The sequence below is a fragment of the Ochotona curzoniae genome, unplaced genomic scaffold, assembly GCF_017591425.1.
Source record: "Ochotona curzoniae isolate NIBS_2020 unplaced genomic scaffold, NIBS_Ocur_1.0 contig_291, whole genome shotgun sequence".
NCBI lineage: Eukaryota > Metazoa > Chordata > Mammalia > Lagomorpha > Ochotonidae > Ochotona > Ochotona curzoniae.
In genome coordinates, this window is record NW_024465649.1 from 13,332,783 (window position 1) to 13,349,830 (window position 17,048).

Genomic DNA, 17,048 nt, shown 5'->3' on the forward strand with positions numbered 1-17,048 from the left:
TCGTGTCCTGGCTGCTACACTTCCATCCCGCTCCCTGCTGGTGGCCTGGGAAAGCAGTAGAGGATGAACCAAAGTCTTGGGACCCTGCTCCCATGTGGAGACCAGGGGAAGCTCCTGGCTTCATATTGGCTCAGCTCTGGTCAATCATTGAGGCCACTTGGGGAGTGAATCAGCTGATGGAAGATCTTTCTTTATGTATCTTCTCTCTGTATATCCGTCTTTCTTATTTAAAATAAAAACTGGCAGCAAAGGGCCTAGGTACCACCTCCTGATGCTGACTCTGCATCTGCACCACGTGGAGCTGGTGCCTGGGGGCAGGTGCAACAAACGGTAAATCAGACAGATGTGGAAGCTGGGTGCATGGAGAGAGCAGGCTCCAAGGTGCAAACCGGGGACTTGAAGATGCATGTGGACACCTGGAAGGTAACTCTAAAAACACTGGGGAGCCGTGTCCCCATGTGACCCACTAGGCCTTCCATTCCTCTCGCAGGTTCCCAGCGGGACTCCAGCATAGCCCCACTGGAAGAACTCAAGTGGAACATGCATGGAGCCCACCCCTTCTCTTTTTTCCCCATCTTAGTACAACACCCCAGAGGTTAAGTAGTGACTGCTCTATTTATAGCTCTCCTAGCTCCCTCTCAGGGACCGAATTGGAATCTCAGGAATTTGAGCTTGGAAAGGCACAACCCTGCCCCCAACCTTTGGGATCTGGGCTGGAGATGTGGGATCAGGACTGAGTTCAGAGCCGGACCCCGGTGTGAGAGCTTGCTTAGAGGTAGGAGGGGTGGAGGGGGTCACGCCATGTGTGGCCGTGGCGCTGCGTGTGAGACACCCAGGGAGGCAGTGCAGAGTGGGGTTGCAGGGCGGCTGAGGACACCCAGTACATTCTTTCCATAGTGGATAGAGCTGCCTGTGGGAGCCCTGGCCTCGTGGGACGCGCAGCAAGGTTTCCTGTGGTATCCAAAGCTTAAGGAAAATGTTGTACATTTTTCCATCGGATCACCCAAGCACAACTCCTCACTAAAACCTGTTGCTGAAACAACAGAAGTTTGGGGTGGGTGTGTTCTCTCCCCAGGAAGCAGCTGAGAGGCAGGTAGTGCGTGGCCAGCAGGCTCTCGTCCACCCTTGGCTTCCATCTTCACTGTGCTTTGTGGCCTAAGAAGGTTTTTTGAAGCTCCAGCTGTTACAAATGTGTTCTGGACAGACTAGAGCATAAAGTCAGAGGAAGGGGCTGACAGGTCCTGGCTGAATGGACACCTCTACCAGACTGTTTAACAACTGCCACCTGCCTGTCAGTGCCACTCCACTGGAGAGAGAAGCCTTGGGGATTGATGCAGGGCCTGTGGGTCCCCATCACACAGCAGGGCTCTATGGGTGAGGACAGAAGGGAGGAGAGAAACTGGTAAGAGGTAGTCAGCCAGTCATGCCACTGCCCACCTCACTCTAAAGGCAGTTGTGACGAAATGGACACAGTAGGCTTATGTTCCATTTAATCTCTATTTTTTATTGGAAAGGTGGATATACAGAGAGGAGAGACAGAGAGGAAGATCTTCCGTCCAATGATTCACTCCCCAAGCAGCCACAACTGCTGGAGCTGAGCCAATCCTGAGCCAGGAGACTCCTCCGAGTCTCCCACGTGGGTGCAGGGTCCCAAAGTCTTGGGCCGTCCTCAACTGCTTTCCCAGGCCACAGGCAGGGGGCTGGATGGGAAGTAGGGCCGCTGGGATTAGAACCGGCGCCCAAATGGGATCTCGGCAAGGTGAGGAACTTAACCAATATGTTATTGCACCGGGCCCTAATCTCTATTTTTAAAGATGTATTTATTTTTATTGGAGAGGCAGATTTACAAAGAAGAGACAGAAATTTTCCATTTTCTGGTTCATTCCCCAAATGACCACAACAGCCAGAGCTGAACCCATCTGAAGTCAGGTGCTAGGAGTTTCTTTTGGGTCTCCCACATGGGTGCAGGGTCCCATGGCTTTGTTCCATTCTCTGCTGCTTTCTCAGGCCACAAGCAGGGCCAGATAGGAAGTAAAGCAGCCAAGACACAAACCAGCACCCTATGGGATGCCAGCACTCGCAGCTGGATTAGCTAGTTGAGCCATCGCACCAACCCCTATTTGGTTTCTTAAGACCGCTCTGGTATCCTCACTTTCCACTGTGGCCAAAGCAATCTTTTCCTGGAAGCTGCATTAAAAAAACACCTGCTACATTGTTGGTTTGTCTCCTATGACCGTTGTATTCTACATCTATTTGCTGTCCCCAGGAGAGAGGTTAAAATGACGTCCTGGCAGTTACTGCATGAGTGCCCTCCATACCTGGGGCAGGCTGCCCATGCCCTGTGTCTCCCGGCATGCACCTGGCACAATCTCTGGCTCCTGAGCACTGTGCATGCTTGGTGGCAGGAGCCCTGGCAGGTGATGGAGGAAACCTGCTTATCCCTTAAAAGGGGACGGGTCTCCCGCCCCCAGGACCTCTTCATTTCTCCCTGTGACAAGGCTGAAATTGGTGGAGAAGGGCAAATGGCTGCTGGGCCACAGTTGGCCTGCCTATTCCGCACCTGGGTCCTGCCTCCAAAGTCCACTCTGGACCCTCTTCCTCCTCCTGCATGGCCCCAACACTGAAACTGCAGTGTAGAGAAAGGTTGAGTTTCTGCTTCCCACGGGATCGTGGCAGCAGTTAGGTCACCATTTGCAGTATTAGCATCCCACATGGGTGCCAGTTCAAGTCCTGGCTGTTCCACTTCCGATCCAGCTCTCTGCTAATGTGCCCGGGAAAGCAACGGAAGATGGCTCCAGCGCTCAGATCCTGCACCCACGTGGGAGACCCAGACGCAGCTCTGGGCTTCTGCCTGGCACAGTCCTGAGACTATCTGGAGAGTGAACCAGCAGGTAGAAGATCTCTCTCTCTGTGGGCCATTGCAACTTTCAAATAAATTAATCTTTTTTTCAAAAAGGGGATGCCTGGTTGGGGCTGCAGCTTGAACTCCAGCAGGTGTGGGCTGAATTGTGAAGAGAGTTGTCAAGAGCAGGAGGCAGAGGAGACAGTGTGAAAGTCAGGTGCTGGGACCCCAGAGGAGATGCGCGTGCTCGTTGATGTCCGTGATGCAGAGGGGATGACAACACAAATGCCTATTGGCCTCGAGGGTGCCTGCCTCCCCAGCGGGGAACCTGCTCGTCTACAAATCCGTTGCCCAGGTTGATGGCTGGGTCTGCACTGATGACATGTCGTGTGTTCACAGGGGCAGGCGCCATCCACGTGTCCATGTGGTCCCCTCTGACCTCTGACCGTTGTGGTCCACATCTGTTTGCTTAGGCACAGATACTGACTGTGCCTGCTGCATGCCTGCTGAGAGGCTGGCATTCCAGGGACTGGGTCTTATGCTGGCTCCTATGGTTTGTTTGCATTGTAAACTGTCTGAGAGAGTGGCATCATTTTTGATTTTCAAAAAAGGTTGTGACAAAAGGAGAGATCCTATATACTCTTCATCCCACTTCCTCTGCTGCTAGTGTCCTACACATTTGTCAAAACAGAAGCGGGCCTGCTGCCATGGCACAGAAGGTTAAGCTTCCATCTGCAGTAGTTCTGGCTGCTCTACTTCCCTTCCAGATCCCTGCTTGTGACCTGGGAAAACAGTGGAGGATGGGGCCCCACACCCACATGGGGGACCCAGCAGAAGCTCCTGACTCTTGGCTTTGGACCATCCCAGTTCCAATTATTTAAGCCATCTGGGGAATGAACCAGTGAGTGGAAGAACTCCGTTTCTTTTTTCTCTATATATAACTCTGTATTTTCAATAAAAATAACCACATTTTTAAAAGTGAAACAGAGGAATGAAGCTGGTGGAGCCCATTAGCTCAGTCATGGATCTGACTTCCAGCACCAGTGTTTCCACTAATGTTCCTTCGTTTTCCTCTGTTCCAGGCTCCAACTCAGGATGCCTTGTCCCACGTAGAAATCATTTTTTTATTTAAAGTTTTATTTTCCATTCGAAAGGCAGAGTTACAAAGAAGGAAAGACAGAGATTTTGCATCAGCTGGTTCATTCCTCAAATGGCCACAATGGCCAGAGCTGATCTGATCTGAAGCCAGGAACCAGGAACTTCTTCTAGGCCTCCCACATAAGTGCAGGGACCTAAGCACTTGAGCCAGCCTCCACTGCTTTTCCAGGCACATTAGCAGGGAGTTGCATCTGAAGTGGAACAGCCAGGGCCTGGTGTGATAGTCTAGTGGCTAAATCCTTGCCTTGCATGCGCCAGGATCCCTTATGGGTGCTGGTTCGTGTCCCAGCTGCTCCATTCCCATCCAGTTTCCTGCCTGTAGTGTGAAAAAGTGGTAGAGGACAGCCCAAAGCCTTGGGTCCCTGCACCCACATGGGAGACCCAGAAGAAGCTCCTGGCTTCAGATTGGCTTAACTCCGGCCATTGCAGCTACTTGGGGAGTAAACCAGCAGATGGAAGATCTTTCTCTCTGTGTATTAGCCTTTCCAATAAAAATAAGTAAATCTTAAAAAATAAAGAAGGGGATTCAAACTGGCACCCATATGGGATTCTAGCCCTGCAGGGAGAAGCTTGGTGTGCTACACCACCACGTCCACCCAAGAATTTTCTAATGTTATTGTAATAAGATCTGTCACCTGGCTTGTTGTTCCTCTTCTTTCTATTCTTAGTCCTTCCATAGTCTGCAAACTGTGGATGAGATATTAACTCCTTCTTCTCCTAGCTTCTTGTGCTCTTATTTTAGTTAGCTATTATTTCAAAGTTCGGGAACTGAACTTGGCCTAAGGGATTCAGTGAGGCTCTTGCTTTCCAAGGAGCCAGTCAGCAACATGGTGCCCTGCAAGGAACCTGTGAGGCAGCTCTCATCCCAAACCAGGTTCAATGGAAACAGCTACAATGGAAACAGCCATCAAGCAGTGACTCTGCTTCTGGGGCAGGACACTCAGCAACCTGCATGTCCCAGACAAAGAGGCCCCTTGTGAGGAAGGCAGACAGGCAACCAGAGACATGACTGGGTGGAGATGACCCCAGCTGAAAGGACCAGGGGTCGGCCTGGGACCTCCAGAGAAGGCTGGGCAGGGAGGTGGAGGCAGCGATGTGAATCAGGTGGTGTGGAGAGGTGGGAGGGCATGGGGGCAGTGGCTCTCTGAGGGCTGGGACTGCCAGGGGTGGTGCTCAGATGACCCTAAGGGCCCCTCCTGCCGTCCAGTGTGTCAGCATCCTTCAGCTGCTGCCTCTCTTCCTAGAAACATGTTCCCGGCCAACCTGGTGGAAGCCACATTCAAGCAGGTGAGTGGACGTGAGAGGCAGGTGGCGGGGCCAGCCTGGGTCACTCTGGGAAGCAGCAACTGCCCGAGCCAGCTCCCCGTGTCTGGGTGGAGGTACCCAGAGGAGACAAAGGCCGAGGACACAAGGGGACCTGGGTCCTCACAGCCTCCATGGCTGCACCTCCCACCCCACTCTCAGGTTCCAGTTATTTGTGAAGAAAGCCTGTGGGGGGTAGAGAAGCTTTGGGAAGTACTTCCTTCCTCACTCCTCCCATGGTGATCCTGCACCAGGCAAGTGTGAGCCCAATCCCAGGTGGGGAAACTGAACCTGGGAAGGGGAGACTGACTTGCCCCAGCTTAACCCCCAGTGTCCCACCATACAGGGTTCTGTTCCAAGCTGGGCTAGCTCCCAAGCCAGAGTCCTCATTCCTTTTAAAACACTTTTCCCCTCTAATAAGAACAGCAACAACATTTGCTGCAGGAAAATAGAATATATATAAACAGAGGTAAGACCACCTTTATTCCAGCACCTAACAATCATGGATGGCAGCAAACAGCATGTTCTCATGCTTTCTGTGTAAACATTCACAAAATAAGTCAAGGTCCTGAGGCCAATACAGCTCTCACCTTGCTGTCTCCCTCACTTCCAAGTATGGCTCCCTGTTCCTGGAAACACACACATGGACACACATGGACATCACAGCTCCCGGCTATGGGGAGGCTATGCTGTGACAAGGTCAGTTCCCGCGCCGGCAGTCCTGTTACCTAGTCAGAGGATATGGGGAGCTGGCACTGCGGCTTGCATCCGTACCTGCACCTTCTCCCTTCTTTCTTTTTTTTTTTTTTCTTTTATTTGGATAATCTTTATGTAGTTGATTAGAGTACAAAGGGTCAAGGGCTACAGGAAAGTGGGTAAGGCCTTTGTTTCCACATTTTGTGTGTGTGTGCGTATCTAGGGTAAGGAGGGAGATAAAGAGAGAAGCCCCACTCAATCTCCCACCCCATCCCAGGGTCTCCAACATGGGGCATGCTCTGAGGTCACTGCGCAAGTGGTTTTGATAGTTCAGCAGTTCTGAATTGCTGCCAATCTCGCCATTCCAAGCACGATGAAATCTCTCCAGAATATACTAACTGACATAGTCCACCTTAGAGTCTCCATTTGCCCAAATCTTCACTGCCAACACATGGCTGGGGCAGATGATCCATTTGTTCTGTCCTCCGTCCTCTGTTGTGGTACCAGGTGTCCTCTACAGGCTCTGATGGACCACCATTTCCTCCATGTGCACTTGGATATACTGTCTGTTGTTCCATCTGAGCCTCTGAGGAGGCTCAGCTTTGACACATGCACTCCAAGGTCAGACCATGGAACCTGCAATTTTCTTCATGATTTGGGTTCTGGGATCAGCAGTTCAGTTGGAGGGATCCCCAAAGAAACTTCATCTGAGGTGATCTCAGACCTGATTCTTGTGTGTAAATGGCAGTACAGGGCCCAGCACAGTCCATTGCCCCAATCAGCTTATACCTATGCTGGTGGCTGCAATTGCTGTGTCAGTTCTATTTCCAGCCCTGTCTTCCACATGAACTAATGGGTGTTGCAGTCAAGCCTGATTCTGCCCATCTCACACTTGGCCCTCACACAAACCAGTGGTAGCTGCAGCCTAGTTGGGGCAACTCCCAGTAACCCCCACCAGGGCTGTCCCCTATCCTGGTTCCAGTGCTTGCCAGTACACGTACAGCAGACTTGTCCAGTCTGTCCCACATCTCATTCAGCTCTTATATATGTCAATGGGCATTGAAGCCTAGTTCAACACGAGTCCTACTATTATGTCCACACACATGCTGGTGGGTGCCGTGCTGTCTAGCCACCCCTGCCCCAGCCCTGGTTTTCATGCTGTCCAGTGGCAGTGGTAACCCAAGAGAGAGGAGCCCAGTATTTCCCTCCTGGGCCCACTCCCGGATCATGCACTCTCCAGGTGGTTCTGCAGTGTAACTTGACAGATTAAGCCCCCAGTGCCAGCCTTTGCCAGCTGATGCTGCCGGAAAGCCCAACCAACCTTCACCTACTCTGATTTATGCTTGTACCAGTAGGAGCAGTCAGCCCAACCTGGCTTTTCCCTGATCTAGCTCACATGAGGCCCACAGGTGTTGTAGCCCTGCCTGGTCTGGTCTGCCCCCATCCCAACTCACGCCTTCCAGTGGGAGTGTCTGTCTAGCAAGAGAGCCTTTCCCATTCCCTCAACCAGCTTTGCCCCCTTCCCCGCTGGTACTCACGCGTGCTGATTGGGTACTGCGATCCTTCTCCCTTCCTAATGCAACCACCCAGCTAGCATCGCCCGAGCCCCTTTACAGCATGTCCCTGGGACAGAACTGGGACCACACAAGTGGAGCTTGGGTAGGAGGCTCCAAAGGTAGCGTGGGCAAGCTGGAGCAGGTTGCTGCATCCTCCCCTACCCGCCCCAGCCATTAACTCGAGGCCTCCCCTATGGGATAAGCTAGACCGGGAGGGAGGGTTCCCCCTAACTGTAGTAGGCAACTGTGGAACGTATCAGAGGACAAGGGGGGACACTGGACTACTCCCCTTTTTGATAAACTCCTACCCATCTGTCAAAGCCAGATCAAATATCTTCCTTGTGAAGCTGTTGTGGAGAGTTAGCCACTTCTCCCCCAAGTCTTTCAGAGTAGAAAGGGCGTGGGTTTCACTTTGTTTACCTGGCACCCAGCACAAACAATTCAAACATCAGGATGGCGATGACGATGATGATGATAACATCAATGCCTACGTAGTACGTGTTCTGGCAACTATTGCAAGCATTTCGTGTGTAGTATCTCATTTAACCCAGGTGAGGTCAACTTCTTGTTATCCCATTTTACACATAAGATGAATGAAGCACAGATTAACTTTGGCTGATTTTCATTTTATGTGAAAGGTGAAGAGACAGACTGATCCATCACCTCCTGTCTAACTCTCCACCAAAGCTTCCTTAGCCAAGACTGGGACAGGACCAAAGCTGAAAGCCAAGATCAATCCAAGTCTCCCACATGGGCAGACCCACATACCTGAGCCATTCCCGCTGCCTTCCAAGACATACCTTACAGGAAGAAAGACCAGAAGTAGAGTTGCTGGGACCCAAACTCAGGCACCTGACAAGGGACACACCTTAACCACTAAGCCAAACCCCCGCCCCCAGTCCAGAGGCCTATCTGTTTCCTCCTCACCGAGGCTCACCTCACTGATAGGATGGGTGGCTCTGCTCTGGGATGGAGAGACCCCCAAGTACTGTGGGGCAGACAGGGAGAGAGCGGCGGCTCAGGCAGCCCAGCTCTTCCCAGTTGACCTCACTCCATCTGGAAGACTGGGGCAGACAGATTCTCCAACAAGTGGAGTTCGGCACAGCGTAAGATGCCCAAACATCTGAGTGCTTAGGCTCAGCCCCTGGCTCTGCTTCCATCCCAGCTTCCTGCTAATGCAGACCCTGGCAGGCAAGAGTGATGGCTCATGTGGCAGCTGTCTGCCACCCATGTGGTTCCTAGCTCCTGGCTTTGTCCCTCACCATTGCAGGAACTTGGGTGGTGAATCACAGGATGGTAGCTCACTCTCCCTCTCTCTCCCTTAGAAACAGAAATTACGAAAAAAAAAATATGCAAGCAAGTAAATGAGAATGTTTGTTAACATCAGGTGGGGAGCAGGGCTAGTGGTCAAGTGGGTGGATAACAGAAGGCTGGAAGGGCATAGGTTGGGGAGTGAAGGATGCGAGATGGATGGACAGTTGAGAGGAGCCTTGGTCCAGGGCAGAGGGAAGGGAGTACAGAGGCAGAAGCAGAGGCAGAGTTGTGGAGTGAGGCTGGAGGGAGGTTCACCTTGGCAAGTGTACACTGTGGGGTGAAGCCTCCAGGAGCATCCCTGTCCTGCCCACCCGATAAGGCAGGACAGACATGAATGGACACAATGTGCATTCAAGATGGTATTTTTGTTGTCAGTGACCACACTGGGCTCTGACTCCTTCCTGGTTGGATGTCATCCCCCTCTACCCCAGTACCGCACCAAGACCACCCCGGTTGTCAAGTCCCCCAGAGTGGTCCCGGAGGAGGCCCCTGCTAGGCGGATCCTCATCTACGGGGTCCAGGAAGAGAACGGCTCCCGCGTGCAAAACTTTGCCCTGGACTTGACCCCGCCGCCCGAGGTGGTCTACAAGTCAGAGCCTGGCACCAGCGATGGCATGAATGTGCTGGGCATCGTCATCTTCTCGGCCACTATGGGTATGTGCTGCAGCTGACACCAGACACTTTGGAGCCTGGCCATCCTCTAGGCCTTGGTGCCTCCCACCAAACATGGAGGCTTATGCTGGGTTGCCAGCACGGACCCAGGCCTAGCCTCTCCCTCAGCCTGGCTAGAGATGCTAAAGTAGGGCAGACCACAGCCAAGGACTGAAGTCATTATCCCTGCCAGCATCACCACCACCACCCTTGCTCACCCCGCATGGGCCTCCAGCTGCTTCTCCCATAAGACCCTCACAGTAGTCCCCTCCGTCCCCACAGCCCTGCCTTGCTCCGCTCCAAGGCCCCTCTCCCCACCTGCAGCAGGCGAGTCCCAACCAGATAGTTGAAAAGCTCGTGGGTTTGGGGCCCATGGTGCCGGCCTCTTCTGAGGCCTGTGACTTTAAAAATATTTCTTTTGTGACCTTTTGCTTAAAGAGGGTCCCCAGCTATAGAGCTGCAGACCCCAGAAAACCCATAGATAGGGCTCCTCCATTCCCAACCCACACAAAACCTTGGTTCCTGGGAACAACTCCTGAACCTTCTGGAATAATCCAGCTATGTATGTGACCCTGGACTTCTCAGCCACTCCAGGGACCAGGGGTTATTCACATCTTGCTCTAAAGCCTGCAGCAGGTTCTCAGAGGGTCTGGGATGTAGTCTCCCACCTCCCCTTGCACCCCTCCTCCCAGCCTCCCCAGGGTGAAATGCTGCCCCTCGCTGCCCTCCTGGCTGCTCACTAGGAAACCTTGGGCACCTTGTTCCTCATCTCTCTCAACCCTGAGTCCCACTGAGTCTGCCTCTCTCCTAGCTGGCCACTGCCCTCTGCCTGCTGCCATCACCCTGCCTGAGACTGGAGCCATGTGTAGCCCCTGGGCTTCCCACTCTTGCGCCCTCTGAGCTGGGCTGATGCCCTGGGAGAGAGGCACCAGCTGGCATGGGATCCTGCAGAGCTGGATGCACCTTGGCCCAGCCCCTTCCCCTATGTCTGAAGTCCCTCCTGCCTACCCCAGGCCCAAGTCCCTCCCATCTCTCCTCATCTCATGCTCCAGGGACCCTCCTTCAAACATCCCATACCCTGGGCTTCCAAGCAGTCTTCCCCGCCCCCCAACCACCTGTCTCAGGCACCACGTCCATTGCCTGCCCTGCTCCTCTGTTGACCATGGAACCTCCCGAGGCCGGTTGGTCATCATCCACTGTGTGATATGACAGGTTCGTGCATGGCCTGAGTGAGCGGCTAAAGCAGGACTGAGTTGTCTGCTGATGAGGGGCAGGTGGTGGGTGGGGGATGGAAGGTGCCAGCCCTATGGGATAGGGTTGTGGCCACTATGGCCAGAATACCAGGCACACACAGGGTCAGGATGCATCAGAAATGGCCCTCAGTACACATAACAGTTGGTGGTCCCCCACCCCCTGGGACCACCCTGGTAACCTGTGAATCCACCTACAGCTCTATCACCCTTCTACCCCACACCACAGGCATCATGCTGGGCCGCATGGGTGACAGCGGGGCCCCCCTGGTCAGCTTCTGCCAGTGCCTCAACGAGTCTGTCATGAAGATCGTGGCCGTGGCTGGGTGGTAAGCCTCCTTTGGGAACTCCTCTGCCCTGCCCCACTGCTTCTAGACCTGTTGGGGTGGAGGTAGCCCAGGGCCTGTGCTATTGGGCTGTTCAGAGCTGCTAACCCTCTGGCTCTGTCAGGAGGAAACCCTAGGACACAGCCTGGCTCTGAATTCACACCTTAGGAATGTTCTGGCCCAGCTGGGTAAGCGCCAAGCAGAAAAGCAGAGGCCTTGGGGCTGCAATGGGGTGTCCCTTAAAGTTGAGGTGACTCTTCAGAGACTCAGACAAGGCAAGGCAGAGGTGTAAGAAGCTGCCCCAGGCGTTGGTGTCACTGATGCTGCTTTGGGCCTAACCCTCGTATGCAGCCTCACTTCGTGCTCATTGGGAACACTGGGAGGCTCAGAGGGGATTGGGCCATGGGGCCATGCGGCCACGTGGCTCCAGGGCTCCGCGGGTGACTCTTACCTGCCCAGTGCCTGAGTCCACCCCACCCCACCAGGTACTTCCCCTTTGGCATTGTGTTCCTCATCGCGGGCAAGATCCTGGAGATGGACGACCCCAAGGCCGTGGGCAAGAAGCTGGGCTTCTACGCCGTGACGGTGGTGTGCGGGCTTGTGGTGCACGGGCTCTTCATCCTGCCCCTGCTCTACTTCCTCGTCACCAGGAAGAACCCCATTGTCTTCATCCGCGGGATCCTGCAGGCCCTTCTCATCGCGCTGGCCACCTCCTCCAGGTAGCCCCGGCTGATGGGCAGCTGCTCTGGGTCTCCCCACCACCACCACCAACCTCCCACCCCACCCCAGTCTGGCCTTTCTTGGCTCCCAGCTGTAACCGATAACCAAATCACAAAAGCATCAGTGTGACCACCTCAGCTTCCCAATCTGTCAACTTCTCGCAGGCCCCTCCTCCTGAGCAGCACAGGCCCCGCCCCTGGCAGCGCTGGCCCCTCCCTTGGCAGTTGAAGCCCCTCCCTCAGGACTCGGTGAGCAAACAAGCATGCAGCACAGGGTCCTGCTCGCAGTAGGTGCTCCCTGGCGGCCACATCCCAGGCTCCCCAACAGGTCCCACCTGCGAGCACCAGCACAGCCTTAGAGACGCAGGTTCTCCCCTGCTCTGCTGGACCACCCTGAAAGAGGGTGGCAGGCAGACTCTGGCCCCTCTGTCCTTAGCTCAGCCACACTGCCCATCACCTTCAAGTGCCTGCTGGAAAACAATCACATTGACCGGCGCGTTGCCCGCTTCGTGCTGCCTGTGGGTGCCACCATCAACATGGACGGCACTGCGCTTTATGAGGCTGTAGCCGCCATCTTTATAGCCCAGGTCAACAACTACGAGCTGGACTTCGGACAGATCATCACCATCAGGTGCATCCTGGTACTCCACAGCCAGGGCGGGTTTCAGAGGCCAGAGAGGGCCTGGGGCTCACTCCAGGCAACACAGCGAGTCAGAGCACTCTCTGTGCCTTGGGGCATCTTGAGGGTGGATGGGGCAGAGCCATGGCTGGACAGACAGGGCAGCGAGGGCAACATGGGCAAGCACAGGGCCAATGCAGCAGGACTGAGGACAGGATGGGGGGTAGAAAGGGGAGGGGGATATTTTGGAGCTGAAGTCCAGGGAAGGTGTGGGGTGGGTAGGGGCTGAGGAAGCCCCATAGCCAGCTTGAGCTAGTCTGGCTGGGGACCCCAGACCCCAGGGGCGCCTGGGGCTCAGCTGTGCCTGCGGGTGCTCTGGGTGCTCACAGCAGCTTCCTGGGACTGGAGGCGCAGCTCCAGACACGAGGAGGTTCCCCGAGGCCAGTGATGGGGGTCTGGAGCCCCCAAGGATACCCAGCTGTGTCAGTCCCTGATGACCCAGGCGTCCCACCCCGCCCCACCCCAGAGACCCAGGTATCCTGGCCACCTACCTTGCACCAGGGCTCTGACGGCACCCGTCCCTCTCTTCTTGCTCCTCCTCTGCCCCTCCCCACTCCTTTCCCTGCAGCATCACAGCCACTGCGGCCAGCATCGGGGCAGCTGGCATCCCCCAGGCCGGGCTCGTCACCATGGTCATCGTACTGACCTCTGTGGGACTGCCTACCGATGACATTAACCTCATCATTGCCGTTGACTGGGCTCTGTGAGTAGAATTCAGTCCCAGCCCCAGTGCTCAGCTGGGACCACAGGTGTCTATACATAGACATGGGCCTGGCTATGTGATGTGTGGGCCCATCATTCAAAAATGAGGAAGAACTTCAAGACCGGTTGGTTGGGCCCTGGGGTGAAACATGGCTGTACACCGATAGAACCCCCTATGCCACCTGCCTCCACATCAGTAGGGGTGGGGGTGCTTACAGGGGCCAGGGCACTGCCTGCTGCAGGCCCTGCCCTGCTGGCCATCCCTGGCCCTCTTCCAGCAGCCCTCAAGCCCCTCTTACCACCTGCCTTGGCTCCCCAGGGACCGCTTCCGCACCATGATCAACGTGCTGGGTGATGCGCTGGCTGCGGGAATCATGGCTCACATCTGCCGCAAGGACTTCGCTCAGGACCCGGGCACTGAGGTTGGAGCAGTGTTTCCCCACCTCCACCCCAACCCCACTCCCAGGAGCCTCAAGGGCCAGACAGGGCACGGTACCTCCCTCCAACAGACCACTGGAAGAGAAGCCTTTAATCTATGCCCCCTTGGCTTTGGCTTGGGGAGGGGAACCCCCGTCCTGACCCGTCCCACTCTCACTCCAGGTACCCCCCCCCCCCACAGTGCTCCCTTGTGTCTAGCCTCAGTCCTGCCTGCTGCCACCCAGGCCTTCCTCTCCTTTGCAGAAACCGGGCCCCTGTGAGACCAAGCCAGTGAGCCTCCACGAAATCGTGGCAACACAGCAGAATGGCTGCGTCAAGAGCGTGGCCGAGGCCTCGGAGCTGACCCTGGGCCCTGCATGCCCCCACCATGTGCCTGTACAGGTGGAGCAGGATGAGGAGCCAGCCACCACCAGCTTGGACCACTGCACCATCGAGATCAGCGAGCTTGAGACCAACGTCTGAGCCTGCAGGGCTGCAGGGGCCCAGAAAAGCCTCTGGGTTAGGGACCAGGAATCAAGAGCAAGGTGCGTTAGCTCAGCGACTTTCCTGAGCAGCCATTCACGTGAGCCTGCAAGTGCACCAGGGGAGGGTTATACCACCATTTAATGGATGACTGAGTCAAGGCTGTGAAGGTTGGACACATTTGCCTAAGGTCTGGATGTAAAGGCCAAGTCCCAGCCACTTTGTTCTGAAGGGCAGGGCAACCTGCGGGGCTGAGTCCACAGCCTGCAATAGGAAGGCTTCACTGCACCCCAGCTGCATCCAGGCCCCACCCCACGACATGTGGCCTCCGCCAAGCCACTCTCCAGGATGGGCCCAGCCCAGCTGGAACCCGCTGCCTTCCATGTGCCACAGCCTACCCTGGCTCCTTTTGTACCCACTAGCTCTCACAAGCTCATTTGGTGTGGAGACTGAAATCTGCCCAGGGGTGGGGGCTAGTCAGGATCTAGGGAAGGGGCTCAGCTTGGGGTACCCTGTCCAAGGCTTTGGTGGGGTCCAGGTGTCAGGCCCCCCTAGAGGCCTGCATAGTCAGACTTTCCCTTCCTGTTTTCAAATCCAGCATTCAATAAATAAAGGTCCTTGTTTTTCAAGTCCAAGAGGCTCAGAGACCATTGGCTGAGACCAGCACTTACTGGGCTTCCAAAGGGCTGTGAAGAGTGTGGGCTGGCCTGTTTGGGTACCAGCGCAAGGACAATTCAGTCAGATGGCCAGGTACAACAGCTAGCAGGGGGCCAAAGGATAGGCCTCCCCTCAATGGCACTGGATACAGAGGAGCCTGGGGGCTGTGGACTGACCCCCTGCTCCTGACCTGGGCTTTGTTCTGCAGGTGGGACTCTGGGGTGTCTTCCTCAGGCAGCCCAGCCCCTCTGCTGCACGTGTGGCTGTAGAGAGGGAAGGGCCCCCAGGGCACCACCACTGCCTCCTTCCTTCTCCTGACCTGAAGAGCATGCACAGAGGATCCCTGACCATACACTTGTTCCAGAAAGGTGGGGTCTGCAGGTGTCTCTCCCAGTGATACCCCCACTCCAGGCCCTCCACTTGAACTTCTTCTACTCTCCTCCCAGGGTCCAGTCTGAGGAATCCAGGAAGAGCCTTCTTTAAGCAAAATTTTTTAAAGAATTATTTTTTTCTTTATTTGAAAGGCAGAGTTAGAGAGAGGGAGAAACATGGAGAAAGATCTTCCATCTGTTGCTTCACTCCCCAAATAGCCTCAACAACTGGGGATGTGCTAGGCTGAAGCCAGGAGCTTCTTCGGTGTCTCCTACATGGTGGCAGGGACACAAAGACTTGGGTCATCCTCCATTGCTTTCCCAGGCACTTTAGCGGGAGCTGGGTTGAAAATGGAGCAGCCGGGTCTTGAACTGGTGCCCATATGGGATGCTGGTATTGCAGATGGTGGACTGCAAGCCCATAGCTCCAGCTCCCAGGAAAGGCCCTAGTCCCAGGATACTCCTCCCACGTGAAGTTGGGAGCCTTCCTTAGTGATGGGCCATATGGTCAAACTACCGTCACCCTAGCTTCTTGTGGACAGGTCACTCACCTCCCCTGAATCATGTCTCTAAGATCTTTCATTCAGTTGAGCCTCTCCCAACACAAGGCAGGTTTGACAGGTGTAACATGACACACCTCCAAGGGCAGGCCATGTATTGCCTCATATCAGAGGCTCTCCTTCCTACAGAGCCTGATGCCACCTTTCCCAGCACCTCCACCTGCCAGCCCCAAATCTGCTGTTACGAGGACAGGAGAATACAGGCGCTTGTCTCAATCCCTGCCTGGGGAGACCTGCAGAGACCTGGATCCCTCAAGTCTGCCCCAGCTCCCACACCTGTGTGTGGTCCCCTTTCTTCTCATCTGAGACATGGCTCAGGGCAAGAGGGGCTGTCATGGGGGCTTTTCTGCAATGCTGAGTTTCTGGGACCATAGGATGAGCTTGTAGGCCCATGCTGCAGTCCTGGCCCCACCTGCCAACTCCTGCCAGACCAGAGGCCATGCCCTCTCTCTCTCAGGAGCTCTTCCTGCACAGTGAGTTCACAGGCCTAGAGAGCCAAACTTTGCACCAATTCCTGCCATCTGGCCAGGAGATGAAAATGCTCCCATCCCAACCTCCCCAAGCTAGTACCAGTTCCAGGGTCTGACATGACACAGGCGTGTACACACACACACACACACACACACAAAGGCCATGGCTGCAAGAGCTGGGATAATGCTTTTATATTAGTTTTTCTGTAACAAGAAAAATCAGCATAGAGATTTGTATCTTTTTTTTTTTCTTAAAAAAAAATCAGAATCACCCAGAACTTTCTGCAGGTCCACAGGTATAGCAGGGTCTTTCTGCCAGGCTCCACTTCTGCCTTTTGCTGCCCCAAGACCCCATCCCCAAGGCACCCAGACTGCGCCCCTGTCAGCCTGGGGTGGGGAGGGGGATGCTTACTCTTGGGAAAAATGCCTGTGGCCGGCAAGGGCTCTCAGTGGAGTAGGGGTGGGCATGGTGCCAGGGCAACAGTCCCAAAGGGGAGGGAAAGGAACAAAAGCCAGCTTTTGTGAGTTCCCAAGGGCAGCAGGCACCTGGCCAGAGAGAGCTTGGAGAGAACCCTACAGCTTCTCCAGGGACGGATAGACAGACAGATGGACGGGGCACCCGGCAAGCTGTTCTGGCTGCAGGTGAAAGCTGATAGCGGCAATGGCTGTGGTTTGCTGACACTTGGCTGTGTGTGCGTGTGCGTGCATGTATGTGTATGACAGAGATATAGACTGGGAACTGGAGTAGGCCACATGTGTGCCAGGACAGACGACACCCTTCCCAGTCTGTGTGCCTCGGAGGGCGTGGTGGTAGCTGCGGGGTGTGACAGATTGGAGGGCGAGCAGCTCTGTGCACATGCGTGTAGGGGTATAGCTTGGTGTGTGCACGTGTCTG

General features: G+C 55.0%; 1 protein-coding gene across 1 annotated transcript in view; it reads left to right on the forward strand.

Moving 5' to 3' along the window:
* SLC1A7 (solute carrier family 1 member 7) overlaps positions 1 to 14,115 on the forward strand; it is a 38,935-nt gene extending 24,820 nt beyond the window's left edge. Inside the window, exons 4-11 of the mRNA XM_040978667.1 lie at positions 5,245 to 5,287; positions 9,300 to 9,522; positions 10,999 to 11,098; positions 11,581 to 11,814; positions 12,251 to 12,445; positions 13,062 to 13,196; positions 13,515 to 13,617; positions 13,877 to 14,115. Coding sequence (XP_040834601.1) covers positions 5,245 to 5,287; positions 9,300 to 9,522; positions 10,999 to 11,098; positions 11,581 to 11,814; positions 12,251 to 12,445; positions 13,062 to 13,196; positions 13,515 to 13,617; positions 13,877 to 14,095 — 1,252 coding nt within the window. The 3' untranslated portion in view covers positions 14,096 to 14,115. The remainder of the gene's footprint in view (positions 1 to 5,244; positions 5,288 to 9,299; positions 9,523 to 10,998; positions 11,099 to 11,580; positions 11,815 to 12,250; positions 12,446 to 13,061; positions 13,197 to 13,514; positions 13,618 to 13,876) is intronic.
* Positions 14,116 to 17,048: the final 2,933 nt, after the last annotated feature.